The following is a 27,745-nucleotide window of genomic DNA, read 5'->3' on the forward strand; positions in this document are numbered from 1 at the left end:
CAGGAACTGGCAGCGGTCAGACTAAGGTGCTGGGATCTGATGGGTGAGATGAGGGAGGAGGAAGAGAAGGAGGTGTAATCAGAGCCTGGTCATCTGTCCACCTGCAGGCTTGTCTCTGCCAAAGCCTCTTGCACTGAATGGCCTGAGGAACAGGGTCCTTGTCCCCAGGAAATCCAGGTGGAGGTAAGAACCAGTGGGAGGATTTTGTGGCCTCCCACACCCAGGGCCTGGCTCTTCCCCTTGGGCCCAGAAGTGGGAGGGTGCTCCAGCAGTGTAGCTAACAAATAAATACCAAGTGATTTTGAGGAAGCAGTTGATACATCCACACAGGCCCCATGATGCTGGAGATGCTATTGCTGCCTTACCCCCTGCTGGGGCTGCTCCTGCTAACCCTGCTGGGGGCCGCCCTGCTTTCCAGGCAGCGAGCTCCTGCACGGAACAAGATCCCCAGGGCACAGAGGCGCAGGGAGGTGGCGCTGCAGCAGATGGCAGCCCTGGCACAGCGTCTCCGGGAGCAGGTGAGTAGAATTCAATCCCTGAAGCCCCCAGCCTCAATCTCAACAGGTGGGTCCTACCTCAGGACACACCCCTCTCATGGCCTCATCCCCTTCAGAAGACAGAGAGCCTGGGGGGACAGTCCCCCATTCCAGCTCTATGCTAGATCTTTGTGTCACCAGTTCCTCCCCATTTATGTCCTTCGAGCCCTTGAGGTCGGGGGCAGTGTGTCTTCTCTGTTCTCCTAGTGGCTCAGTAACATGGTGGTGAGCACTTGGGCTATTTGTTGAAATCAAATAAACTGATGGAGAAACTGGAGGCAGGGGGCCAGGCCTCTTTCAGCTCCAGACCATCCCAAACCCCACTGAGACAGGAACCCTGGTCTATATATTCTCCCTCCGTCCACCACCCACTGGGTTTTGCATATGTTTGCTGAGCACTTGACAGATGCAAAACACAGGGGGGTCACTGGAGATAGGCTCCTCCTGGGAAGTTATGTAACTTAAAAGAGGGTTTTGACAGCCCGGATGGGGTTATTTCAAGGCATTGTGACAGCCATTAGGACTGGGTTGGGATTTGCAGGTGAAGTAACTGAGCCCTGGGTGTGTCAGAAAGCCCAGCTAGAGTGGAGGCCAGAAGGGTGGGAAGGAGGGGCACGGAGACAAGCTCACACTGTGTTTGCATTCGCTGTATGGCCTGGAGGGTGTGACAGCCTCTTCTGGGCCATGGGCTCTCTGACTGCTCAAGGAAGGGTGGGCTCGCAGTAGCTTAGGGTCCCCAACTTTGGTTGATGGTGGTGGTCTTCCTTTGGACCCTGGGATCTGGGGTTGGCGAGAGCGCCTGAGGTACTGACCCTGTGATCTGGAGTTCCTGAGTGTCCTCTGCCGTCCCCCGGACAGTGATTGATGGCCCCAGTGGGCAGCTTCTGTGCTGGAGCTGCTGCAGCTCCTGAGAATGTGTATTAATATTAATTGGGGCTAATTAGTTGGATGAATCAATCTGCCCCAAGAGAGCAGCTGCCCCTCGTTGGTTGATGGGAAGGAAATCGAGGCTAATGGGGTTGCTGTGGCGAGTCAGCATGATGGAGAGGGTTCCTGTGTGCGTGTGCTGACCCCAGCTGTGTGCGGTGTTGGGTTTAGGTTCCTTTACTGCTAACACCAGGGCCTGCCTGTGTGTCCCTCCTGCTGGTGAGTTACTGTTTGCTGCTTGTGTTTGCTTCTATGCCTGTGGTGTGTGTGTCTGGCTGGGTGTGTATGTGTCATGTTACTGGTTTGGAGTGTATACATCTAGATATGTTTGGGTCTGAATGTTTGATTGAGTTTATGTGAGGTCATGTGTCTGATGTGAAAGGACATCTGGATGGTATACGTGTGGGCATCTGGAATATATACCTATTGGCTGGGTACCTGGTGGGACTGTGTGTGTCTGGTTGGCTGGGGGAGTGGAAAAGTTTGGGGTGAGGTCACCCATGGTGTCTCCAGCCTCCCCTCAAGGCTATAGGCGCTCTGTGCCTATTCTCTCCCCAACAAAGCTATCACAGGTGTGTCCTGGGCACCTCCCTAGTTGGGTCACTCCTCTGCCAGGTATACCCTCCAGGCCTCATATGTCCAGCTTTATGCCTCAGGGAAGTGGGAGGCTGAGACCTAGGCAAACCCTCGTAGGGTTCAAACAGACCCAATTCAGTTCAGTTTAGCAAAATTTCACAGATGGCGCCTGGGGTCTTGTTTTCTGCTGAACTCTGGGTCAGAGATCTGATGTCTGGCTCAGACTTGTCTTAAAGATGTTCTCACTCTGGGTGGGGTGTAGAGGAAACAGAGCTGTGCCAACCATAATGGGAAGCAACTCAGCCAAATGTGGTGAAAGCCAGATGCCTATGGAGCTGTGGGACTTGGCAGGAGGGGTGATTTGCTCTTTTTGGAGTAGGTCATGTGGGGAAGGCTTCAAAGAGCTGAGCCTTGAAGGATGTATGGGAGTTTTCCAAAAGGAGGAAAGAACAGGGTAGGCGATGCCAAGCAGAGAAAAGCCTGAGATAAGGGATGCTTCTATAGAACACATAGGAAAGATCTGCAAGGTCCACTGGGGGAAGCAGACAAGCTGCTCATTCTGAAGGCTGCTTACCAGAGGCTCTGATCACTTCAGGGGGAAATTGGCTGCCCTGAGGGTTGATGGTTTTTACAATATTAAGCATATTTAACCACCACTTTGGAAATATTAATAATAAATCAACATGCTAAAAACTTTGAAATATATTTTCTTTGATCTTCAAACCATGATAGAAGGCAGCACCAGGTGAGTGTGGAGAAGGCAGATGTCCCCTGGGCTGTGGAACTGGGCAGGAGGCGTGATTTGTTCTAATCTGAACTATATATTAAAACAGCTTAAAAGTGATAGAAGTTGAGGCTCAATTCTTTCACCAAATGATTCTAAGAATTTCCCAATAATTTCTTGATTTTTAAAAAAACTTGTGAAGGTCTTTTGATGTGGCTCTCATCTTTTGAAGGTGTCTCTCTTTCAAAGCTCTCCCAGTAACTGAGAGTCATTAGGTGACTGGAAACCTCATTAAACAGAGACCCTTCCTTCTCCTCCTCCTCCTCCTCCTCCTCCTCCTCTTCCTCCTCCTCCTCCTCCTCCTCCTCCTCCTCCTCCTCATTCCCTTCTTCCTCCTCCTCCTCATTCCCTTCTTCCTCCTCCTCCTCCTCATTCCCTTCTTCCCCCTCCTCTCCTTCCTCCTCCTTCTTTTTTAGAAATAAGTGATAAAAATTAATTCAAAAGTATGAACACTGGAGACATAACTAGGCAAAAACCCAGAAATGTTTCTGAAGACGAACGAAAAGTTGAGTTCTTATAGTAAAACTAGAGGCCAGTGCACATAGGGTCCCTAGCGGCTCCCTCTTCTTCCCTAGTGCACCGCCCCTTCTTCCTCTTCAGTAGAATCCCGGGGCGGGGGTCCCCATTCCTACATTCTTAGCTCTATTATTGGTCCAGGATGGTTATCAGTCAGATGTCTAGTGATCTGGATGACTGATGGCAGGTGGTCTGGAAGATGCACACCAGGAGGTCTGGTTACACCCAGTGCTCTGGGTAATGATGTCAGGTTAATGTATTCATGAGTCCTGCAGAGGTAATCAGGGGTTATCTGGAGATCTGATGTATGTCCAGGCACTGATGCAGGACTGGAAAATTCAGAAGTTTAAATTCCCAGGCTAATTAAAATGAGAAGAGAATCACTTCCTCAGCCTACTTGACTTTAGTATTTAGCAGCTTAACTATACTGAGTCCACTTTACCTCTTCCCTCTTTCCTCGGGACCTGGAGGAGAGATAGGACTGAGAAGCTAGAGGGGAGAGATGGCATCGGGTGTGGATCCCTGGTTGGGCAAGAACAGACAGCTCAGGTTACATAATTTGGCTTTCTGCCTACTTCCCCTGTTTACATTTTAGCAACTGAAATTCCACGCTCCCACAGGCTCTTCTTCCATCCATTCTGCTTCTATCCCCTGACATTCCAGGACCTCCTTATGGCCCCCCAGCTCCAGCTGCCCTAACCCAGACTATCCCGTGACTCAGCAAAGGGAAAGCCCTGTCTGTGCTGGGGGAGGGGAGGGAAACTGGTTTCATTCCTTTTTTTTTTTTTTGTCTCTGTTCACATTCATCTCTCAATAGAGTGGAGTAGACTGGAGGGCAAACTGGGCCTTCTGAGGACCAACCTTGCGGGTGGGCCAGCAGGGGCTTCCTGTCTCCAGCTGAGGGCACGTGTTAGTGTGTGTGTGGGTCACAGGTGTGTAGGAGCTGTGGGTTTTGGCAGGTGGGGTGGGACAGGAGATATCATAGTTGATGAAAACCACAGCAATGGAAAAAGAGGAGGAGATACCGGGAATGAGATGTGGAACCAGGCCTTATTAGGAAAGGGCAGAGTCAAGGAGCAGTGGTGGTGACTTGTCCTCCCCAGCCAGCTCCTTTCAAGTTCCACTCCCACCCCACCACATCCTCTGCTATGCAGCATCGCCCTGGTCCTGGTCCTCGTCATCCCCATCTCTGACTGAGCCCTTCCTGCAGCCCTGCCTTTAAGGCTGCGTTCCCAACAGCTTCTCCTTGTTTCCCTGAAGTCACTGGTGGGCCTCCATGTGGTGATTCAGGACTTGAGAAAGAACTGTCACCTCTCCCAGCACGCGACCCAGCTTCTAGGTCTCAATCTGGCTCTGGAATCACTGTAGGAAGCAGCCAGTGTGCCGTGAGTACCTCCTCAGAGCCCCCTGTTCACCCCCGAGTGGGGGTGAGGGTGGGGGTGGAGGCTGGCCATCAGGGCTGCAGCCATGGCCTCCCAGTCCTCTCCCCCAGGGCAGGGCCAGGACACGTTGTCAAAGTGCCAGAGGCTGCCCATCCTTGCTTGTCTGGAGTGCTGAGCCCTGGGCTCTGGGTCCCTGTGAGCCTCCTGCGCCTGCTCCTAGGCCTGCTGGTCTGGCTCTCACGCAGTTCCTCCTCCTTGGCTCTTGGCTCACTCTCTAAGGAGCCACTGCTCTTCCTCCTGCCCTCATTCTGTGGGGGATGCGCAGATCCCTTTGCCTTAGTCTGCTGCTGGCACTTCTGGGCATGTTCCCGGGCCAGGTGATCTGACCAGGCTAAGAAGGACTCAAGTTCCTGGGCCTCATGGGAAGCATCGTTTTGGAGCTGCCCGTTGACCTCCTGCCACTCGTCTTCTAGTTCTCCCTGCAGCTTCTGTCTCCACTTGTTCTCCCTGTGCACCGCCTCTTCTTCCTCTTCAGTAGAATCCCAGGGGGGTCCCCAGCCCAGAATTTGCCTATGAGTCTCCCATTCTTATTCTTTTATTTAAAAATTAAAAATAGATATATTTTTATTGATTTCAGAGAGGAAGGGAGAGGGAGTGAGAGATAGAAACATCAATGATGAGAGAGAATCATTGATCCGCTGACTCCTGCACACTCCACACTGGGGATCGAGCCCGCAACCTAGGCATGTGCCCTGAATCGTGACCTCCTGGTTCATAGGTCAATGCTCAACCACTGAGCCACACCGACTGGGCTCCCCCTTCTTATTTTTATTCCCATAGCAGAGGGATAGCGACCCAGTGTAGGCATCAGGGCCCTGGTGGGTGGCAGTGAGTGGCGCCATGTTTCTGTGGCCATCCTGGTGGACAGGGTCAGGAGCTAAAGAAGCAGGCAGAGGGCAGGGGCATCGCGGTGGGCACAGGCCCGGAGCACTGAGGGGTGGGAGGAGAGAAGGGCTGCCTAGCATCTAATTTCTATATCAAGGCCTGGATGTCGCTGGTGGAGGTTGTGGGCTGGACAAGTACCTAAGGAAGCACACTCTCTAGGCCAGTGATGGCGAACCTTTTGAGCTCAGTGTGTCAGCATTTTGAAAAACCCTAACTTAACTCTGGTGCCGTGTCACATATAGAATTTTTTTTGATATTTGCAACCATAGTAAAACAAAGATTCACATTTTTGATATTTATGTTATATATTTAAATGCCATTTAACAAAGAAAACTCAACCAAAAAAATGAGTTCACGTGTCACCTCTGACACGCGTGTCATAGGTTCGCCATCACTGGTCTAGGCACTAGCAGGGGGAAGTGGAAGTCTAAGCAGACTTCCAACGTGAATGATCTCATTTCCTGGGTTGAGTTCTTGCTCAGTTTCTGCTGAACCAGTAGCAATTGCACCCACAATGGCTAGCTCCCCAATGCCCTCTGAGATTTTACATAGTCAACATCTCTGTTGACAGTGAACTCAAAAACATTGTCATGAGGATCATATTAAATTACTTTGACCCTAATAGTACAGGCTTCAGTGAGAAGTTGTGTAACATAGTTAAGAGTGCTGGACTGCCTGACTCTGACACTTACAAGGATGGACAAAAGTAGGTGTATAATTTGCTCTTGTATTATTATTTACTAATTATTGTATTATTTTCCATACAAACAACTGTAAACCTACTTTTCCTACCCCTGTGTATTTTAAATAACTTCTCTGTGCCTTAACTTCCTCATAGTGGGGATGATGATTATGATAGTATTCAAGTTAATAAATGTTTACAGTGGTGCCTGGGTACCTAAGCATTATCTATGTGATAATTCTCACTTTAGTAGTCAAACTAACGTTGTCTTTGATGAGTGGTCATTTGGCGAGTCAATGAATTTGATCTATTAGATGGAAGTGACACTCAACAAGGTTGGTTGAAAAGGTGTGGTTGGGCCTCCCCCATCCTCTCCAGGTCACCAGTGCGCCTGCTGAGGGGGCAGAGGAACAGTCCCAGCAGACAGACACCTGCAGGGGCCCTCAATAGGATCTGGTGGTTTGCTCTCTTCACCTCTCCTCAGCTCTCTGAAAAGCTGCCACTTTGCTCTAGCTGGTTTGGCCCAGGGGATAGAGCGTCTGCCTAAGGGTTCATATTGTTTGGGACTTTCTATGCTTCCTGGACTTTTATGTCTATTTCCTTCATCAGGTTAGGGAAGTTTTCAGTTACTATTTTTTTAAAAGAGGTTTTCAATTCCTTGCTCTCTCTCTTCACCTTCTGGGACCCCCATGATGCAAATGTTGGTATGCTTAAAGTTGTCCCAGAGACTCCTTACACTATGCTCATTTTAAAAATATATTTTTTTAAATTGATTTTTGGAGAGGAAGGGAGAGAGAGAGAGAGAGAAACATCAATGATGGGAGAGAATCATCAATTGCTGCCTCCTGCACAACCCCAACTGGGGATTGAGCCCACAACCCAGGCATGTGCCCTTGAACCCAGAACCCTTCAGTCTGTAGGCCAATGCTCTATCCAATGAGCCAAATCAGCTAGGGCAATCCTCATTTTTGACATCAAAATTACAACTGAAATACAGAACAACCATCATTCAGAACCACTAAAATCTGGCTGAATGGAAGTCCCATTATTCTTGAATTTAAAAAGAAGTCACATAGAGACTGGTAGGAGGGGCTGAGATGCTGAACAGACTGGTCCTACACTCATATGTGGCAGATAAAAATTGGGAGGGATATCTTGGCTGCAGAGACCCCCATGAAGAGGAAGGGGTCCTGGGGCCCTCCAGTCCAGGGTTGTAGTACCAGGAAGAGAAGTTCCCATAACTTCTGGCTGTAAAAACTAGCAGATATTGTGACTGAGGGATACGGAGGGCAGCTGGAATCCTAGGCAGTTCCTGTTAACAGGCCTGTGCGTGGACTTACTCGGACTCACTCCTTTAGAGCTCCAGCACTGGAGCAGCAGCTTGAAATGCACCAGAGATTTACAGGGAGGAACTGAATTGTCTGGCATCAGAATGAGAGTTGGCAGTGTGTGTGTGTGTGTGTGTGTGTGTGTGTGTGTGTGTGTGAGAGAGAGAGAGAGAGAGAGAGAGAGAGAGAGAGAGAGAGAGCTTTCTTCCAGACAGAGCTGGCAGGCAGATGCCATATCAGAGACTCCATCAATCTAGCTCACATTGTTTGCCCATTCCCTGGTTACTGCCTGAGGCCCCACTCTACCCAACTTTCAACTGCACCCAAGCTGTTTCCAGTGACTTTTCCATGTGAATGGTCTGTCTTGGCTCATGTTTCATATCTTCCTAAAAATCTATCCAACAAGTAGCATCTGGCTTCAGTGTGTCCCATACCTCTCGCTAAGTGCCACAGGCTTCGCTCTAGCAATAGCCGGCCTTGGTTCACAGTTTGGCCTCAACTGGGCACCTCCAAGGTCAGCAGCTATCTGCAGTTCACTTTGTAGCTCATGCCAGGTGGCTCTGGGCAGAACACAGGTGGAGGCCCCAGAGCCAGAGTACCCAGTGGACAGCTTGAGGCCACATTGAAGCATCACCACCCAACTACCTTCACAAACAACACATTCAAGGGGTGGACTCAGTGAGCACAAAACCCTGATGAAGTAAGTCCTGTTCTGTTGAGTAAGCCCCTGCACAGCTGGTCCTCCACAGTGGTCAGAGGTCAGTGGTCAGTGTTCACAGCCAGTTCTTGCTTGATTGACCTGGAGGTAAATCCCTCCCATTGATGAGCCAACAATAATCAAGGCTCAACTCTAAGAGGAGGTTACACAGGGGGTTGCAGGAGTCACTAGGGGATGATTGGGAGTCCAGTGGGAATTCCTACCGCTCATGCAGGAGCTCCCGGGTGAGATACACATGGAACTTATGTAAAGTCCCAAGATCACTGAGCTGGCAGTGATAGAGCTGGACCCAGGACCCAGGCAGGGATCTTGAAGAAAAAATGGCCATTATAATGCTACAAGATCAATAACTCTTCTTGTTGTTGAAACAAAATAATGTGACAAACTGGCCAAAAGAACGTCTTCAATGTGATTCAAGTAGATAAAATAGAAACAGTCGGAGAACCAAGATGGCAGCGTAAGGTACAGACCTGTGCGTACCGCCTCCTACAACAACATCGAGACTACCAACTATAAAACAAACAGTTATCATTCAGAACCATGGGAAAGCTGGCCCAGTGGAAGCTCTACAACTGGAAGGAAAGAAAGAAGAGCATTGAGACTGAGTAGGTTGTGCAGGGGCTCCAAGAACGGAGGTACGGAGTTGCACGCCAGGCGGGCTGCAACTGGATGTGCGTTTTTTTTCAATCGGAAGGGGTTTCAGACTCTCAAGTCCACTGAGCTGGTTTGGGGTGGAATTCTGAGGTCTCAGACCCCTTCGGGGAGAGGTGAAACGGCCTTGCAACGGGGCCGGAGAGCGAGAGTGGCTGTCTTGCAGAACTGCTCGCCGGGCACTCGGCACTCGGGGACGTGAGACACTGAGTGGAGGAGAGGCAAGGAGGCGTGGAGATGCCATTGCCCTTGGCCCCGCCCTGGTGATTCATCAAGAACAGAGGTGCGGAGTTGCACGCCAGGCTGGCTGCAACTGGATTCTCAGTTTTTTTCAATCAGAAGGGGATGCAGACTTTCAAGTCCACTGAGCTTGTTTGGGGAGGGATCCTGAGGTCCCAGACCCCTGCGGGGAGAGGTGGGACCGCCTTGCAGCAGGCCGGAGAGCGGGAGTGGCTGTCTCTCGGAGCTGCTCCGGGCACTCTGGGAAGCAAGACTCGAGTCACGGAGAGGTGGGGAGTCTCGGAGACGTCATTGCCCCTTGCTCTGCCTTGGTGATTCAATGCTATTGATCTTGTAGCATTATAATGGCCATTTTTTGGAGACCCCGCCCTACTCAATTTACATCCCCACCCAAGCTGTGCTAGTGGCACAAAAAGAACCACTGGTGCTTTTGCAGCCCAGCCCAGCAGAATGAAGATTTCAACTCCTCGCATCCATAAGGGAAACACTCAAGAAGCAGAATCAGGTTTGGAGGAAGCCGGAGCCGGACCCAGCTGGGCCGGTGACATGGAACCGCTGTACCAGCAAACGCACAGGCAGGTGCACCAGATCCAGTCTCACATGGGACGCTGGGAGAGAGCAGACAGGCAGTCTGTGCACTTGGTAGAAAACGAAATCCAAGCAAGCATACCAGATATTCAGCCACCAGAAATGCCTGGAGATTTTGTCCAGCAAGGAGCCGCCCAACAAAGGACAGAATGGCAAATTTTGTGTTGCTGAGACGGCCCCCATGAGGCTGAGGCAGTCCCCATAGGGCCAAGGTAGCTCCCGTGGGGCCGGGATGGCCCCTGAGGAGCTGGGATGGCCCCCGTGAGGCTTAGACGGCTCCAGTGAGGCTGGGACGGCTCTGGTGGGGGTGGGACGGCCCCGGTAAGGTTGAAATCGGCCCCGCTGAGGTTGAGACAGCCCCAGTGAGGTTGAAACGGCCCCAGTGAGGTCAAGACAGCCCGGTGAGGCTGAGACAACCCTGGTGAGGTTGAGATGGCCCCGGTGAGGTTGAAACAGCCCTGGTGAGGTTGAAACGGCCCCGGTGTGGTAGAAACGGCCCCTGTGAGGTTGAGACGGCCCCAGTGAGGCTGAGACGGCCTCAGTGAGGTTGAATCAGCCCCAGTGAAGTCAAGACGGCACCAGTGAGGTCGAAATAGCCATGGTGAGGTTGAAATAGCCCCAGCGAGGTTGAGACGGCCCCGGTGAGGTCAAGACAGCCCCGGTGAGGCTGAGACAGCCCTGGTGAGGCTGAGATGGCCCCGGTGAGGTTGAGACGGCCCCGGTGAGGTTGAATCAGCCCTGGTGAGGTCGAGACGGCCCCAGTGAGGTTGAAACGGCCCCTGTGAGGCTGAGACAGCCTTTGTGAGGCTGGGACGGCCCCTGTGAGGCTGAGATGGCCCCTGTGAGACTGAGACGACCCCTGGGAAGCTGAGAAAAATACCACATGAACTCACTCATTTATGGATAATAAGGACCATTATAGACTGATGAACAAAAATGGATACAGAGGCAGAGCAGCATTGAGCAGAATGTCAAACTACAGTGGGAACCCTGAGGAGGGTTGGGGGGGGGGGGGGTAGGAGATCCGAAGGACTTATATATATGCATATGAGAATAACTAATCGACACAAGACACTGGGGGGTAGGGGAAGCCGGGGGAGTGTCAAGGAGGGGGGAAGGAGACATGTGTAATGCTCTTTGTAATACTTTAAGAAAAGAAAGAAAGAAAGAAAGAAAAAAGAAAGAAAGAAAGAAAGGAAGAAAGAAAGAAAGAAAGAAAGAAAGAAAGAAAGAGGATGTTACACAGCCCACATGGGGGGAGCACCTCAAGTGACCAGCCTGGTTGATCAGAGAGGCTGTGCCACTGGATTCTACAGAACACCTACTACATCAGGTTACTCTACCAAGCCTGGGAGATGTAGCAGCTCTATTTAATACATATAAACAAACACAGTGAGGGTGCCAAAATGAGGAGACAGAGAAACATGTCCCAAATAAAAGAACAGAACAAAACTTCAGAAAAATAACTAAACAAAATAGAGACAAATAATCTACTAGATGCAGAGTTCAAAACACTGGTTATAAGAATGCTCAATTAACTTCATGAGAACTTCAAAAGCATAAAAAAGAACAAATCAGAAATGAAGGATACACTAACTGAAATGAAGGGTAATTTACAGAGACTCAACAATCCAAAAAAATGAGGATAGTGTACAAAGCCTCTGGGACAACTTCAAGCATTCCAACATTCACACCATCGGGTGTCGGAAGGAGAAGAGAGAGAGCAAGAAATTGAAAACCTATTTGAAAAAATAATGACAGAAAGCTTCCCTAACCTGGTTTAGGAAATAGAATAAGATGAAGCCAAAGATGTCTACATCAAGACACATCATAATTAAAATGCAAAAGGTTAAAGACAAAAAGAGAATTTTAAAAGCAGCAAGAGAAAAACAGTTAGTTACCTATAAGGGAGCTTCCATAAGACTGTCAGTTGATTTCTTTTTTTTTTTTTTTTTTTTTGTCAGTTGATTTCTTAACACAAACTTTGCAGACCAGAAGATATTGGCAAGAAATATTCAAAGTGATGAAAAATAAGGACCTACAACCAAGATTACTCTACCTAGCAAAGCTATCAGTTAGAATTGAAGGACAGATAAGGAGCTTCTCAGACAAGAAAAAGCTAAAGGAGTTCATTATCACCAAATAAGTATTGCAAGAAATATTAAAGGGTCTACTTGAAGAAGAAGAAGAAGAAGAAGAAGAAGAAGAAGAAGAAATGAAAAAAGATAAGCAATAAAATGGCAATAAATATATATTTATCAATTGAATCTAAAACAACAACAACAACAAAATAAAGGAATAAGCAAAACAGAAACAGACTCAATAGATACAGAGAACATTTTGGGAACAGGTGGGAGTGGGGTTGGGGGATGAGTGAAAAAGGTGAAGGGATTAATAAGTACAAATTGGTAGTGACAGAATAGTCATGGTGGTGTAAAGTGCAGCATAGGGAATCTACACTAATAAAAGGGAAACATGCAAATTGGTGTCACTCCACTATGCCCACCAGCCAATCAGAGAGACTATGCAAATTAACAAAACAAAGATGGTGGTTAATTTGCATACGCAGGCACATAGCAAAGACTCAAGGCTCCGGCCAGAGTGAAGACTGAAGACTGAAGACAGACTGAAGACTGAAGAGGCTTGGCTTCTCTGCTGTGGCCAGACCAAAGGCTTGGGTCCCAGGTGCCGGAGGAAAACTGGTGCCAGCAGCCAGGGGAAGGAAGGCCTATTGCGCGAATCTTCGTGCAACAGGCTTCTAGTGTAGTCAATAATATTCTATTAACAATGTATGGTATTAGATGGGTGCAAGATATATCGCGATGATCACTTAGTAAATTATGTAATGCCAACATAAGAAGTGTCCAAACCTGTAAAAATTTTTATGAGTTTATTTGAGCCAAAGTGACAACAATTGCTGGGAAGCAAAATCTCAATGGATTGAGAAAATGCTCCAGAGAATGACAGTTTTGCATCCTATTGTATACATTACAATCAAAAGAGGAGGCATAAGGAGGGATTTATAAAATTCATTGGTGATAGATTAGGGAGGCAGGAGAAAGCAAAGTGGGGAAATCTACGGGACTGGATAAAAAACGTTAAATGAAGAGACACATACTTCTTTTACATTGGTGGGTATAGGACAGTTAATAATTAACATTTGTAGCACATAGAGTGGTATGCGGGGAACAAGATAACAATGAGGGAACAAGATACCTTGACCTTGGGCTCTGGTGGGAGATTGTGCCTTGAGGAGTCTGGGGAAAAAAAGGATTACTCAGACATTCCAAAGGTATGTTATCTTAGATGCGAAAAAGACAATAAACAGGCTCATTTAAGGTAAAGATCGCCTTTTTGTCAAGGAATATACGGGCCTAGGACTTGACAACTCTCCACAGCTCGCTTTCAGTTAAGAAGTTTTAATTTCAGACCATAGAGCCAGTAGAAGGTAATGGTAAAGATATAGATGACCTGGGTTTAAGTCCAGGCTCCCTTACCTTGTGCAAGAGAGTAACCTCTCTGTGAGTCACTTGCCTTCACTGGTGAAATGGAAATGATAAGAATGACTGTCTAAGGGTTTTAGTGAGGATTTAATGAATTGGTGCAGGCAAAGTATTTGAAGATGAACACATTGGTGTATCTGAAGATGAACACATACTATATGCTTATTTTGAAAGCCTTATAAACCACACTGATGAGAATGGTGTTGCAACCTTATTCTGAGGACAGTTGGGACCTATGATCAGATTTAGGTTATATAAGATCTTAAAAGGATCACCCAGGTTGTAGTGAAGAGGTTGAGCTGGAGGGGAAGAACTTGAGGCAGAGGGTCCAATGAGGAGGCTGTTGAGAAAACTGAGAAACACAGAAGGTTCTAGGCAGGAAGGAGGCTGTGGAGTCAGAGGTGGGAGATATGAAGGAGGCAAGAATACCTATTGGCAGTATGTATTGCTAAGGGAGTGGTCACTGGGGTCCTCCTGCCTCGTGGGGGGATGACTCAGCAAGTGTGTGGATCCAGGCTCTGCCACTTACTAGCTGTGTGTCCTTGGGCAAACAGTGCTCTCTCTCTGTCCCTCGGGGTCTCTACTGGGGCTGAGGACTAAGGGAAGACAACTTTGCCTTCCTGAGTGCCTGCTATGTTCTAAGGCCTTGTCATGGAGTCCTGAGGGGCTAGTGCCCAGCTTTCCATCATTCCCTGAAGGACCCAGCTCAGAGCAGGTAGGGGGCCTGTCTGTGGTCATCCTACATGACTGACTAATGATTGACTTCTAGTCCTTTCCTCTCTGAGGACACCTACGCCATGGCAGGGGAAGGGGCCCATCCTGAGTTATCCAGTTGAGCCATAACTAGAAGCCTGTTGTGTGCTTTCCTGCCAATCATGCTAGACTCTTGTCCTTTCCCAAGGTCAGATCAGCAGGGATGGGAGGACTAAATAAGAAGGAAATGTGGGATGCTGGATTGCTCCCCTGAAGGCAAATCACACAGAGCTGAACCTCATTTCCATAACCCCTGAGTCTCAAGATATGCATATAATGTCACTCCCACTCGAATTGTGCCCCTTCTGAATAGCAACACTAGGGGTCAGACTCTCCCTGGGCTGGGCATTGGGGAGGCAGAGACAGAAGGGAATATCTGTTTCCTGTAGGTCTTTCATGCCACCCTGGAGACAGACCAATAAATGTTTTTAATGCTAAGGGTGAGCACAGGGATAGATATGTACTGAGCACATGTACATGTGTACAATGGAGTGTATGGGGAGTGATGTGGAGTATGTGGCAGTGGGCCTGAATGGTTCAGTCTTTGATATCTGTCCTTCCCACCTCATTTCCACAGGAGCCAGGCCTGGACCCCAAGCCCATCCTGGCGTTGCCCCTGGTGGAGCTGGCTCAGAAGCTGCAGGCGGAAGAGCTGAGTCTGGAGAGTGTCCTCTGTAGCTACTTAGAGGAGGTGGGGGTTAGGGGTCAGGGTGAGGACTTAAACCTGCCTCTGGGCTGGAGTGGGGATGGAGGGAGGGGCTGTGGTGACTGAATGTCCTGTCCCTGGCCTCACTGTGAGCCCTTATCTGGTTTCCCTTAATGTTGCTCAGGCGCTGAAGGTGCACCAGGAGGTGAACTGCCTGACAGATTTCCTGGAAGAATGTGAGGAACAACTGCAGGCATTGAAGAAGCTCAAGAAGAGTGAGAGAGGCCTTCTCTATGGGGTCCCCATGAGTCTCAAGGACCCCTATGACTGCATGGTGAGTCCTGGGGTGTATATTCTCAGGTGTACATGTATGTGTGGGTGCACACATGCCACTGAGCCTGTGAATATCTGAGTGTGTGACATGGGCAAGTTACTTAGTCCAGGATGCACAGCTGGAAAGTGGCCAATGGAGACTGAACCCAGCAGCTGGGTTCAAACCGAAGCCCAAACTCTTAACCACCATGTTCTTCTGCCACCTGTGAATCCACCTAAGGTGCTGCAGTGTCTCAGAGGGTGTGAGAATGGATGTGGGTGGGGGTCGAATGGGGAAGAGTCAGTTCACTGTAACTACCCTGACCCCCAAGGACTGGAGTTAATGTCACTTTCCTGCAGGGCCATGACTCTACGTGTGGCCTGGCACAGTTCCTGGAGAAGCCAGCGGCCAAGGACGGGGTCCTTGTGAAAGTGCTGAAAGCCCAGGGGGCTATTCCCTTTGTTAAGACCAACATCCCCCAGTCAATGCTCAGGTCTCTGAAGTGGGCAGGCTGGGGCTGGGCCCGGGGCTGGGGCCAGGGCTGGGGCCAGGGCCGGGGCTGGGGCCGGGGCTGGGGCTGGGGCCGGGGCTGGGGCCGGGGCCGGGGCTGGGGCTGGGGCTGGAGTTGGAGTCAGGCCCAGGACTGAAACAGCACCTTGAAGTCCTGATTTAGAGCAGAGGGTGAGGTGGGAGTCAGTCATGCAGGCCTCAAGGACGAAGGTTCTTGGGTAAGTCTTTGTGCCCTCTGAGCCTCAGTTTTCTCCTCGTGTGTGGGCTCAATGGTCTCTAAAGGCTCCTGGGCTTGGAGATTCTGAAAAGTTATGTCTCTATTTCTCTCCCAGCTTCTGTCTCTAATTGGTCTTCTCATCTTGTATTCTCTCCTCCCCATTCATCCTTTAGTGTGTCCAGTAAAAATAACAAAAAAACCACATTGGTTTTAGAGATAGAGGGAGAGAAACATTGATGTGAGAGAGAAGCATAGATCAGTTGCCTCCTGCACACACCCAATCACACCCTGATGGAGGATTGAATGTGCAACCTGGGTATGTTCCCTGACCAGGAATCAAACGTGCAACCTCTTGGTGCATGGGACAACACTCAACCAACTGCGCCACACTGACTGGGGCTAGCACGTCCATTTTTCTGACAGCAGAGCTGTGGGCTCCTTGCTCCTTATTTTAGGAGGTGATTGGTGCCTGCTATGGGTCTTTCCTGCAGCAGCGGCATCTCACCTCAGCCCTGGGTGGAGCTCATGAGTTGAAGCAGCCAGTGGTCAGCCTCTATGTGGGGAAGGGGCAACATTCCCCAGTCAAACCTTCACCTCCCAACTCCTTTTCTGCATCCCTCAGCTTTGACTGCAGCAACCCCATCTATGGACAGACCCGGAATCCTTTGAACTTAAAGAAGACCCCTGGAGGGTCTTCGGGGGGTGAAGGAGCTCTGCTGAGTAAAGGGGGTTCCATCCTAGGCATGGGTACCGACGTAGGGGGCAGCATCCGCATACCATCCAGCTTTTGTGGTGTCTTTGGCCTCCGGACCTCAAGAAACCGCCTCAGGTACTCAGTGGTGGTGCTGGGGTGGGGGTGGGAAGAGCAGGCTTAGCCCAGCCTAGAGGAATTAGGGGTCTGGGGAACAGAGGGGCCTGATCCACACATTAACTCTCATTCACTCAGCCTAGTACTAGGGGAAAGTGGTGAAGGTAGGAGGGCTTCAAATAACTCCTGCCTCAGCCACAGCATGTTTGTTACAGGTGGCAGTGGAATAGACCTTCCACTCATTCATTAACTCATTAGTTCATTCATTCAGTCATCTGACATTTATCTATTTACCTGCACTTTGAACTTTCAGAGGCAGGGCAAGGAAAGGGAAGGCTTCCTGAAGGAGGCAGCATTTGAGTTTGCTTTTGAAGGCTGGACATGCAGAGACGGTATGGAGTCCAGAAGGCTGTACTGTAAGCAATTAACTGCTTGGAGCAATATGTGTTCATGGAAGAGCTAGAAGAGGAAGCTATGGAAGTTGATACTTTAGAGCCTTGAAGGGCAGTCAAAGAGATCAGACTTTATGTTAAGGGGAATAGTGAGTTATGAGAGGGTTGAAGCAGCTCTCATACCTGTGTGTTAAGCTCTGGGGGAGTGCATTGGCTGGGTGCTGAAGCCTCCTTGGCACCCAGGCCCTTCCCTTCAGGTGCTGAGCTGGGCTCTTGGTGGGTGGGGATTTGTAGCTACACAGGAATTGCCTCTGCTGTGAAGGGCAAGAAATCAGGTAAGCTCCTGTCTGTGCCTATTCAAAAACAAACCAGCCAGCCTTTCTCCAAAGGACATTTCACTCAGCCTCGATCTCAGACCGATCAGCCCCACTGGTGATAAAGGCATCTGGGAGAAGGGACTTCATGGCTTCTGCCTGGCCTCCCCTAGCCCAGTGATTCTTGTCCCACTGAGAAGTGCATTCTGTTACCTTGCTTTAATCTTTCCTGTCCCAGATGAGATTCTCCCTCCAGGCACCAGAGCTGCTTTGGCAGGTTTATCAACTGCACCTGTCCTCGATCCCTGACCCAAAATGGCCCCCAGGAACTCTTCCTTTGCCCCTGATCATGGCCCTGGGCCCCACCCTCTGAGGCCAGGGAGTGGGGGGTCCCCAGAGCAGAAAGGATGCCTCCTTCCCCTCTGCTGTGCAGTGGCCTCCGTGGCTGGCCCCCTGGCCCGGGATGTGGACAGCCTGGTGTTGTGTCTGCGAGCCCTGCTGAGTGAAGACATGCACAAGCTGGATCCCACTGTGCCTTTCATGCCCTTCAGGGAGGAGGTAAGCCGGGTTGGGGAACAGACATGGAGGGCCCCTTCCTCTCCCCTCCCCTCATTCCTCATTGACCAGTCTGCCAACCCCTCTGAAGATCTCATTTCCTAGCCCAAGGTGCAGCAAGCAAGATGCCCACATGTTCAACTCCCTACATACATCCTGGTATGATCAACCTATGATCATTGTCTGTCATCCATTCTTTGCCTCTGTTGATCTCTCCATCCTTATCCTGTTCTGACACTTCTTTAGCTTAAAAATGCTCATGTCTATTCATCTACTAGTACTTATTTGCCCACCCATTCAACTCCAACTATTCATTCATCCACCTACTCCTCTATCCATTCAAATCTCTGCCTACCCACCCATTTACCTTCTCATACATCCACCCACTCATTCATTCATGAATTGATCTACCTATCTGTTTCATTACCCAGTCACTCACGTCCCCATCCATTTCTTCCTTTTTTTTTAAATCCTCACCGGTGGATATTTTTCCATTAATTTTTGGAGAGAGCAGAAGAGAGAGGGAAAGAGAGAGAGAAATATTGATGTGAGACAAACACATTAATTGATTGCCTCCTGCATGTGCCCAGGCCAGGGCCTGGACCTGGGAGGAGCCTGCAACTGAGGTATATGCCATTGACTGGAATTGAACCTGGGACCCTTTGGTATTCAGGCCAACGCTCTATCCATTGAGCCAAACTGGCTAAGGCCCCATCCATATTTTGTTATTCCAGGGGAGTCTCCAGAGGAGCTAAAGCCTGAAAAGTATATAGGAAAGCCTATATGTGGGTAAGGCCAGCTGTGGCCCAAGGCCCCAGTCTATAAGTCTGGCTCCTGGAGAGAGTGAGATCACCTTGTCCCCAGCCCAATCTCCCATCAGAGCCCTACTCTTCTCCTCTTGCCCCCAGATATACTCCAACACCCGGCCCCTTCGAATTGGCTACTATGAATCAGATGGCTTCTCTCAACCATCTCCTAGCATGGCCAGGGCTGTGAGGCTCACCTGCAGACTGCTCCAGGATGCAGGACATGAGGTAGGCTTACTTAGCCCTGGGGAAGGGGGGTGGAGTTTGGGGAGAAGGCTGGACTGGTGAGGATGCTGGACTGGACCATTCTTGGAGAGAAAGGAAATTATATCCAGCATGTGCTGGGGTGTAGGGAGGCAGGGGAAGGTCAATAGGGAGGAAAAATAAAGGAGACATATGTACTACTATCTGTAATACTTTAAATAATAAAATAAAATTTAAAAAAATAAGAAAGGAAATTATATCTAAGTTTGGGCTGCTGAGATCATTGTGTTTTCCCTAAATTCCATGGAGAAGATGGACTGAGAGGGTATAGGGAAGGAGGGAGGGGGAAGCTCACCTTGTGAGAAAGGCATCACGATTCTGCGGTTTCTCCCTTCAGCGGTGGAGACTCAGGGATTCACTCATAAAATTTCTTCAGCCTTAAATGGCCATAAAGATCTTCCTGTCTTCAAAATCCTCCTCCCCCTCCTCCCTTGCCTCTCATGCCTCAGTGGCTTGTTCTGGCCCTGCCTCCCCTTTGAGAACTGCTGCTTGGCCACACACGTACGATGTGACCTGGACCACTCTTTTAACACCCCGAGCCTCAGTTTTCTACCACATGGGGCAGCTGTGCAGGTTACTGGTCAGTGAGGTCACATGTGTAAAGCATTTGGTCTGAGGCTGGATCACAGTGGAGCAGGCAGGAAATAGGGCCTGGTCCAATTCCCATCACATCGCTATGAGGGAGTGGGCATGGCACCCACCCACAGGCCTCCCCTGCCCTGCTGAGGAGCTGAGGTAGAAGGAGATGAGTGATGTGATCTTCTCTCTTTAGATCCTGAGGGATGCGGAGAGAAAACAGAGCTGGGTGGGAAAAGCTCCAGGCCCTGACTCAGCCTCTGTCTCCACAGGTCATTCCCTTCTCCATCCCCCGGATAGAGTATGCCATGCAAAAGCTCTACACAGGGGGTCTGTTTGCCGATGGAGGGGCCACGCTTCTCGAGAAGCTGTATGTTTGATGGGACTCAGACGTGGAACATGGTGGAAATGGGGTGGGAGAGGGGACCTGTGGGTCTGGATTGGTGGGATGCCAATGGCTAATTGTGTGGCCTTAAGTCATCTATTCAGGCCTCGTTTTCAGAATGAACATGTTCCGGGTTGGTGGTGGTGGAAACAGAAGTGTTTCTTTGGGTCTGACCTCCCTCTGTGGCTTATCTATGGAGGGGGAGTTGGGTGGGTGTGGGAGTCAGTCCATGACTGAAAAGCTGTAACTGATGTGCCATGTGCCTGTGGTTCCTCAGTGAGGGAGACATTGTGGACCCCTCCATGAAGGGATTAGTCACCCAGTTACGCCTACCAGACCTGCTGAAGTGTATCTTGGCCAGGATCCTGAAGAAGATAGTGAGTGTGGGCCTAGGATGGGGAGGGATTCAGAGGTGGTGAGGCCCAGAGAGGAAGAAGCTCAGAAGGGGGGAAGGTTGACTCGAGTGTGGGAGAGTCAGAGAGGAGCATGAGAATGTTGGTGGCTCATAGCTGGTTTCAAGAGCAAGAGGAGCTAAAAGAGGGGAATAGAGGCCACAACAGAGGAGTGTTCTCAGGGAGGGGAGGAAGCTTAGAGAGGCTCTGATAGGGGAAGGGCTTCTTAGAGAGAGGAAGGGGTTTCACAGAAAGGAAAGGGATTTAGAGAGGGGTAAGGGCCTGAAGGAAGCTCAGGGCGGTGTGAGGTGGTAGTGGCTTATGAAGGATTGAGGGCTCCATGTCAGTGTACCAAGCAGAGTTGCTCTTCCTGGACCCCCACCCAGGGCAGGTTGGCACTGGCCTGTGGTTTCTGAGGTTGGTGGCCCCCTCTCTCCTTCCCTCTAGGAGCCCCGAACTGCCCAGACTTTGGATATGATTCGTGGAGTGAAGTGAGTAGTTGAGTCTCTTCAGGTTCAGCTCGCCAGGGTTTTGCATGGGGTGGTGATAACTGAGTGAGGGGCATGTGGTTAGGGTCGGTGTTCACTGGGGGCAAAGACAATTTAGACTTTGGGATCTAATTCGGGTTTTAGAGTCATGCCTGACACTGGGTTAAATTTAGACCTTTGAGTGGGTTTGGGATTGGGGTTTGTTTTGGAGGTAAGCTCTGAGTTTAGGCTAGAATTGGGTTAGGTTGTGGTAAAGGTTGGGTCTGAATTGAGGTTACATTTGGGCGGGGTTGAAGTTGGTTTGAGTTGGAATTGAAGCTAAGGTTGGAACTGGGGTGGGGTTGTGGGTTGAAGAGAATTCTGATTTGGGCTTGGGTTTGCTGTTGGGCTTGGCCTGCTGGGGCTTGGAGTTGAGTTGCTGGTTGGAATTGGGGTGGAGTAACCTGAGGGCTGACCTGGAGCCTCACAGGTGAAGAAAGGAACTATAGTTTTGGGGGGCACTTGTTAGTCCTTGTGGCTGGTGGTGGTAGTGGGGTATCGACCAGAGGATGTGTACTCTTGGGAACATTGGACAGGCGAGGTGTCTTGGCGAGGGGACAAGACACAGGGTTATTCCCAGCCCATCAGCTGATGTGCAGCCTGCACTGAGGCCAGGCCCTGCCACTTGGGCATCATGCCCCATTTGTATAAGAAAAGATCCTCCCAATCTGCCCTTTGGACTTCCCAGTGTCTTCCTCATTCCTCCAGGACACCCAAGAAACTGTGGGAGCAGCACACAGCAGTGCAGGTGATGTGTGCCTGGCAAGACCTCAAGGGACTGCTGGATCAGGGGCAGCAGAAGCCTGGTGGTGACACGAGTGGCCAGACAGGGGGCAGAGCTCTGTCCTGGCCTGCAGGGGAGGCCTGGCTGGACCTGGATGGGAAGGCTTAGTGACCTATGAGGTTAATCTAGTCCATCTCTCTGGGGCCTGGATGATATGTTGTCCCGCAAATCACTGTAGTCTGAGACTCCTCTTCCCATCCTTTTACCTTAGCCCCTGGTTAGACCCTGACCATTCCCAGATGTCTCAGTCTGCCTCTCATAGCTTCGGAATTCTTCCTGGTGCTTAAGTCAACTCAGCCTGGCAGCACCTGACCTTGTCCTGCAAACAGTGACCTCTGCTGATCTTATCCCTCCTACCCCTGTTGTTGCTGCAGGAATATCAGCAAGAGTTCATAGCCAAGTGGAGGTCCTTGGACCTGGATGTGCTGCTGTCGCCAGCTCTGGACCCTGCCTTCTATATAGGCTATCCTGCCAAAGCATTAGGTGAGAGGACACTGGGTCCTGGTGGGGTTAGACAGGGAGTCCAGGACTTCTGAGTCCAGCCACAGCCTATGTGACCTTGACCTTTGTTTTCATTCACCTAAAAACATTTTTTCTCTTAAATTGAGATAAAATTTACATAGCATAAATTCACCATTTTAAAGTGTGTGATTTAACAGTTTCAGTATAATCAGAATGTTATGCAACCACCACCACTATCTTATTCCAGAACATTTCCATCACCTTAAAAAAAATATCGCACCTGTTAGCAGACACTCTCAATTTCCGTTTGCTTTAAAAATGAACTTTTAAAAGTGAATTTCCATTTGCTTTAAAAATGAAAAAAGCACAGATGCTCCTCAACTTAAGATGGGGTTATGTATCAATAAATCCATTGTAAGTTGAAAATATCTAAGTCGAAAATACATTTAACCTGGTGAACATCAGCTTAGTTTAGCTGTTTTCTGCTGAATATGTATAAGTAAAGTAAAAATACAGTAATCAAACCATCATAAGTTGGGGACCATCTGTATAACCTACATGCAATAAAATTCACAAAGTGCAATTTAATGAATTTTGACAAAGGTATATAGTGGTATCACCACCACCATAATAAAAATATAGAATAGTTCCATCACTGATCAAATTTCTCTCATGTCCCTTTGCAATTTTTCCCTAACCTTACCCTGCCTCGCCTCCCCCACAACCACTTAATCTGCTTTCTCTCACTATAGATGTGCCTTTTCTAGGATTTCATATAAACAGAATCATAAAATAGGAGGCTTTTGTGTCTGGCTTCTTTCACTGAGCATGTGCATTCACTCTTAGCATGCTTTGTGCTGCCCCATTCCTAGAGGTGTCTGTAGCCCAACCCACCTGAAATGCAGGCCTCAGCATAGGGCAGTATCTGAGGCATCACTGGGTCTCGTGCCCAGAACAGGTGCAGTGTCAGGGGTGATGTCAATGCAGAATGAAAACCCACCTCAAGCCTGGAGTCCTCTCCCCTGGGTCCCCCACAGAGGCTGCCCAAAGGCACACCCACACCGTGCTCTGCTCTCTGCTGTCTGTAGGCATCACGGCCACTTCTGTGATGCTCCGTCCCTGCGCACAGGTGGCTGTGGCCATAGAGAAGTCTTTTCAACTCAGGTTTGCACTGCACACGCCAGCCATCTTGAAGCCTAGTGTATTGGAGGGCATGGGCGGAATCTCTGCCACTCACCAGCTGTGCAGCCTGTGAAAAGCCATCTCTCCCGTCTGGCACCTGGGTTTCTTCATTTGCACTCAGGGAATAGTAATCCCCATTTCGCAGGGGTGGAGAGGATTCAGAGAATCAGCAATGCAGAGATTCCCTGCACTGAATAAGGCTTGGACAGTGCGATTCTCCTTCCCCAAGCCTTGTGGGAAGAGCAGGGAGTGTTTGTCAGGTGATTCCTAAGGGCGATTTCAAGCCCACAGGGATGCAGTTCCAAGAAGGACCCGAGGGGGAGTGCTTACTCACGTCACATTCTTCCCCACTGGAGTCTTTGGGAGTTGGTGATTTCCTGGGCTAACCTGGATCTTCCTACAGCTAGCAGCTCTTACACCAGCCTGTACAATCTGTTGGACTTCCCTGCTGGCGTGGTGCCCGTCACCACTGTGACGCTACAGGACGAGGAGGAACTGGCCTTCTACAAGGGATACTACGGAGATAGTAATGACAGAAACTTCAAGGAGGTCAGTGTCCCTCTCCTTACCTCTCCCCCAGGAGCACAGACCAGTACTGAGTCTTGCCCCCATCCCTGTGGATGGGTGAGGGCAGGGTGGGATGGGTCTGGGCATTCCCAGGGTTTAGCCTTTATCACTTCTGCTAAAGTGATAATGTGTCACCCCATCCCCGAGGACACACCATTTAATGTCCAGGTCATCCTCTGTCCTTGTCAGGGGAGAATATTTTACAAAAACAGTGGTCTGCTCGACACCTCTGTAAGGAAAGTCCAATGCAGAGGCAGGAAGTGTGGATCAGGGCAAGGGCCCCGGGGTAAGAGCTTACTGTGAAACAACTGGATACCGCCCTTCTCTGGGCCTCAGTTTCTTTGTCAGAAAAAAACAGGAATAAAAAAGTCTACTTTGCAGAATTATGTTAAAGGTTAAATCAAAAAAGACTGAAGCAATTAGCATAAGGTCTTATATGTAGGAAGTGTTCAATAAATGCTACTATTATTAATTCAAAGGTGACTTACCAAAAGGAAATGTTTCTATGGGCCTATTCAATGCAGGGTCTAAAATAACAACCCTGACTTGGGTGAAAGAGAGAAAAGGAGAGAGAGGGAGAGAGAGAGAGAGAGAGAGAGAGAGAGAGAGAGAGAGAGAGACTTTGAAAAGTATGCATGTGTCTGGGTAAGACATTAAGTAACTTATTTTTCTGGAAATTATTTTATTTTATTTTTTACTTACTGATTTTAGAAAGAGAGAGGAAGGGGAGAAAGAAACATTGATATGTTGTTCCATTCGTGCATTCATTGGTTGATTCCTGAATGTGCCCTGACCCAGGATTGAACTCGCAACCTTGGTATATTGGGATGACACTCTAATCAACTGACCTACCTGGCCAGGGCTGGGAATTGATTTCAGTGGTAGAATTACCAGTGGAACTGCTGAGAAAATAATAATAATGACACTATCTAGTGTGTCTTGAGCTCTTCCTCTGTTCCAGGAGCTGTTTAAAAGTGATATATAGAGTGCAGCCATAGTGGCTCAGTTGGTTGAGCATCGTCCTGTGCACCAAAAGGTGGCCAGTTTGACTCCTGGTCAGGGCACATACCTGGGTTGCAGTACAGGAGGCAACTGAGGCAACCGATTGATGTTTCTCTCTTACATGGATGTTTCTCTCTCTTCCTCCTCCCTGCCCCCCTCTCTCTTTCTCTCTAAAATCAATAATATATCCTCAGGTGAAGATTAAAAAACAAAGACAGGCATTCACAACAGATGGCTATTGTTGTGTTGGCTCTTGTCATTTTTCTATTTGACAATCTAAGTAAGAGATAAGAGGTCAGTGCCCCTGACTAAATAATCGGGTATTACACGCTTTAAAAATTCTTGCTGCACATTAGTGTGATGGAAAATTGCTGTCATAAAGCAATGAAAACATGTTTGAATTGCTACAATTATGTTTGGATTTCATGGCAGGCACTCAGGCTCAGCCCCCATGTTCCCGGGCTTGTGTTTGGAGTCAAGGCACCTCTTTCACTGCAGAAGCGTAACTAGGTTCTGGATCAGGGACTTGCACATTCTTCTTTCCTGTGCTAAGAACATGGGCTGGATACTTGGTTTTTAAAAAAATATATTTTATTGAATTTGTACAGAGAAGAAGGGAGAGGGATAGAGAGTTAGAAACATCGATGAGAGAGATCGATCAGCTGCCTCCTGCACAGCCCCAGTAGGGATGTGCCCGCAACCCAGGTACATGCCCTTGACCAGAATCGAACCTGGGACCCTTGAGTCCACAGGCTGACACTCTATCCACTGAGCCAAACCGGTTTGGCGGGATACTTGGTTTTATATTTCATTGTTATAGTCAGCCCTTTGCACAAGGAACAAGTTTTACTCTGGAGAATTGAAGACAAAGTCAGAACAATTTTTCCAGGTTTTACCGAGAGCTGAGGAAGCCTGGAACTCTGAGATCCAGGAAATCTCTATCTTAATATGGACTGGAGATGAGATATTTGGATTAATGCATACCTACGGGAGGTGAGGAGGGGTGGCAAGGGGCTTGTGGGCAGGAAGCAGGCTCTGATTTACAGACACTCTCTCTGAGCAGGCGGTGGAAGGATCCGTGGGGCTCCCAGTGGCTGTGCAGTGCATCGCTTTGCCATGGGAAGAGGAACTCTGTCTTCGGTTCATGAAGGAGGTGGAGACCTTGACCAAGAACCAGAGGGAACCCAGATGAGAAGCTATTTCTTTTGGAGACCTTTCTACATCCTTATCCAAGTCTGTTCCCAATGCCCCTTCCTTCTCATGAGTGCCATATCCACCTCCTATCTCCTCTGGGAAGCCCACCATATTCCTTTTCTTTGTAGTTTTTTCTGTCCTTGTAGGTGCTTCATTGGTGGACTCAAAGCCACTCAAGATGGTGATCAGGGTGAAGGGCTCAATAAACATTTCTTACTGGCCAGCCTTGTGATTTCTGATCTCGGCAGACTATAGCCTCCTGACGGCCTTCTGCCTCCAGCTGTCCTCCTCCAGCTCAGTCCTCCAGATGCTATCCCAGATGCAGCAGAGGGGAGCGAGCCCCAAACTGAGAGGCTGCAGGCGTGGGTTCAAGTCTTGGCTCTGCCACTGGCTTGCTATGCAGTGCTGGGCAAATTCCTTCCCCTCTCTGGGTCTGTTTTCTCACCTACAAATTGAGGGAGGTAGATTTGATCACTTAATTATTCTTTGAGCTGTGATTCCTAGGTATTTCCCTATCAAGCACTTGCCACGGCCCTCACTGGGGTCTAGAGAATGTTTCAGAGAGCAAGACCAAGGAAGGGAAGCCTAGTCAGAGCACACCCTGGGTTGGGACCCAGGCCTCAGCTCACAGCCTGGTGCTTTGCCCACAAAGTGCTAATTTCTTGGTGTGACCCACAGCACCTCCCGAGGTCCTCCATGTCCTCTGCCTTGGCTCTGCTGCCTCCCTCATTTCCTCAAACGGGAGCCCTCTTGGCAGCACGATGCGCTTCTGCATCTGTTCAGACTTTCCTTTTTACCTGAACATCATCACCATCTTTTCTGTCCTTCAAGCCCTTTGACAAATGCCAATTCCTCCAGGAAGCCTTCTTCAATCCCATCAACTCCCTCTTGACCTCCCCTTCATCTGATCTCTTAAGATCCTCCTGTATCAAAACTTACCCTTCCTCCTGGCAGGTAGCTCAGTTGGTTGGAGCATTGTCCCAACACATCGAAACCTACCCTTCCCACTCCTTTCGTCACCGGGTCTTATGGGTGTGGGGACAGTGGCGGCAATGAGGCAGAAGCACTACCTTGTGTCTGCAGTGTGGAAACCGCAAGATAGCTGCCTGGACCAGGCCTGTTACCGCCATTGGGCCCATAATTTGTCACACAATGCAAAAATCACTTTTGAAGAAACATGCCCATTCTATTTCCAGTTGCTGGTTCTAGACGGACTATGCAAATGCACTGAGTGGCCAGATTATTATGACCACCCCATCAGTACTTCATTGACACTTCCAAAAATACTGAATATTTAAAACTTCCTAAGCAAAGACTCTCAAGGTGTTATCATTATTATTATTATTATTATTTGCATAACTAATTCAGTTCATTGTACTGATGGGGTGGTCATAATAATCTGGCCGGTCATAATAAACTGGCCACTCAGTGTAAGAAGTGTTTAATGGAATTTCTGAAATGAAAGTGAGTCAGAAAAACAGATTTTAGAAAACTTTTATTTATTCTCTAAGTACATGAAAAGTAGCACCCAAAAGCATTCTTCAGTATTTATGGAGAAAAGACCTCATTAGAATAAATAACTGAAACCTGCCTACCTCACAGGGTGGGTCTGAGAATAAAAAATATATGAAAGTACAGAGAATCTACACTAATAAAAGAGAAACATGCAAATTGGTCATCACTCCCCTATGCCCACCAGCCAATCAGGATGAGTATGCAA

The 27,745-nt window shown here is 49.1% G+C and overlaps 1 protein-coding gene and 1 pseudogene across 1 annotated transcript; one reads left to right on the forward strand and one right to left on the reverse strand.

Annotated features, from left to right (window-relative positions):
• Positions 1–335: 335 nt before the first annotated feature.
• Positions 336–26,201, forward strand: LOC139001775 (fatty-acid amide hydrolase 1-like). The gene is made up of 15 exons (XM_070403304.1): positions 336–518; positions 14,707–14,820; positions 14,960–15,109; positions 15,448–15,581; positions 16,438–16,644; positions 17,310–17,350; positions 17,763–17,887; positions 18,793–18,918; positions 19,803–19,900; positions 20,193–20,292; positions 20,755–20,798; positions 21,543–21,582; positions 21,993–22,101; positions 23,666–23,811; positions 25,895–26,201. Exons 1-15 carry the CDS (start codon positions 336–338, stop codon positions 26,021–26,023), a joined length of 1,746 nt encoding a protein of 581 aa, XP_070259405.1. The 3' UTR covers positions 26,024–26,201.
• Positions 4,600–5,623, reverse strand: LOC139004379 (NF-kappa-B inhibitor-like protein 1; annotated as a pseudogene).
• Positions 26,202–27,745: the final 1,544 nt, after the last annotated feature.

The sequence above is a fragment of the Myotis yumanensis genome, unplaced genomic scaffold (assembly GCF_028538775.1).
Source record: "Myotis yumanensis isolate MYYU_CA2020_CCGP unplaced genomic scaffold, mMyoYum1.0.hap1 SCAF_2, whole genome shotgun sequence".
In the NCBI taxonomy this organism is placed as follows: Eukaryota; Metazoa; Chordata; class Mammalia; order Chiroptera; family Vespertilionidae; genus Myotis; species Myotis yumanensis.

Bases quoted from the DNA above. Each gene is read 5' to 3' on its own strand.
- LOC139001775 (XM_070403304.1), top strand. From the start codon at position 336: ATGATGCTGGAGATGCTATTGCTGCCTTACCCCCTGCTGGGGCTGCTC. The intron at 15,582-16,437 runs GTCTCTGAAGTG...TGCATCCCTCAG, and splicing joins ATCCCCCAGTCAATGCTCAG to CTTTGACTGCAGCAACCCCA. The intron at 17,888-18,792 runs GTAAGCCGGGTT...TCTTGCCCCCAG, and splicing joins TCATGCCCTTCAGGGAGGAG to ATATACTCCAACACCCGGCC.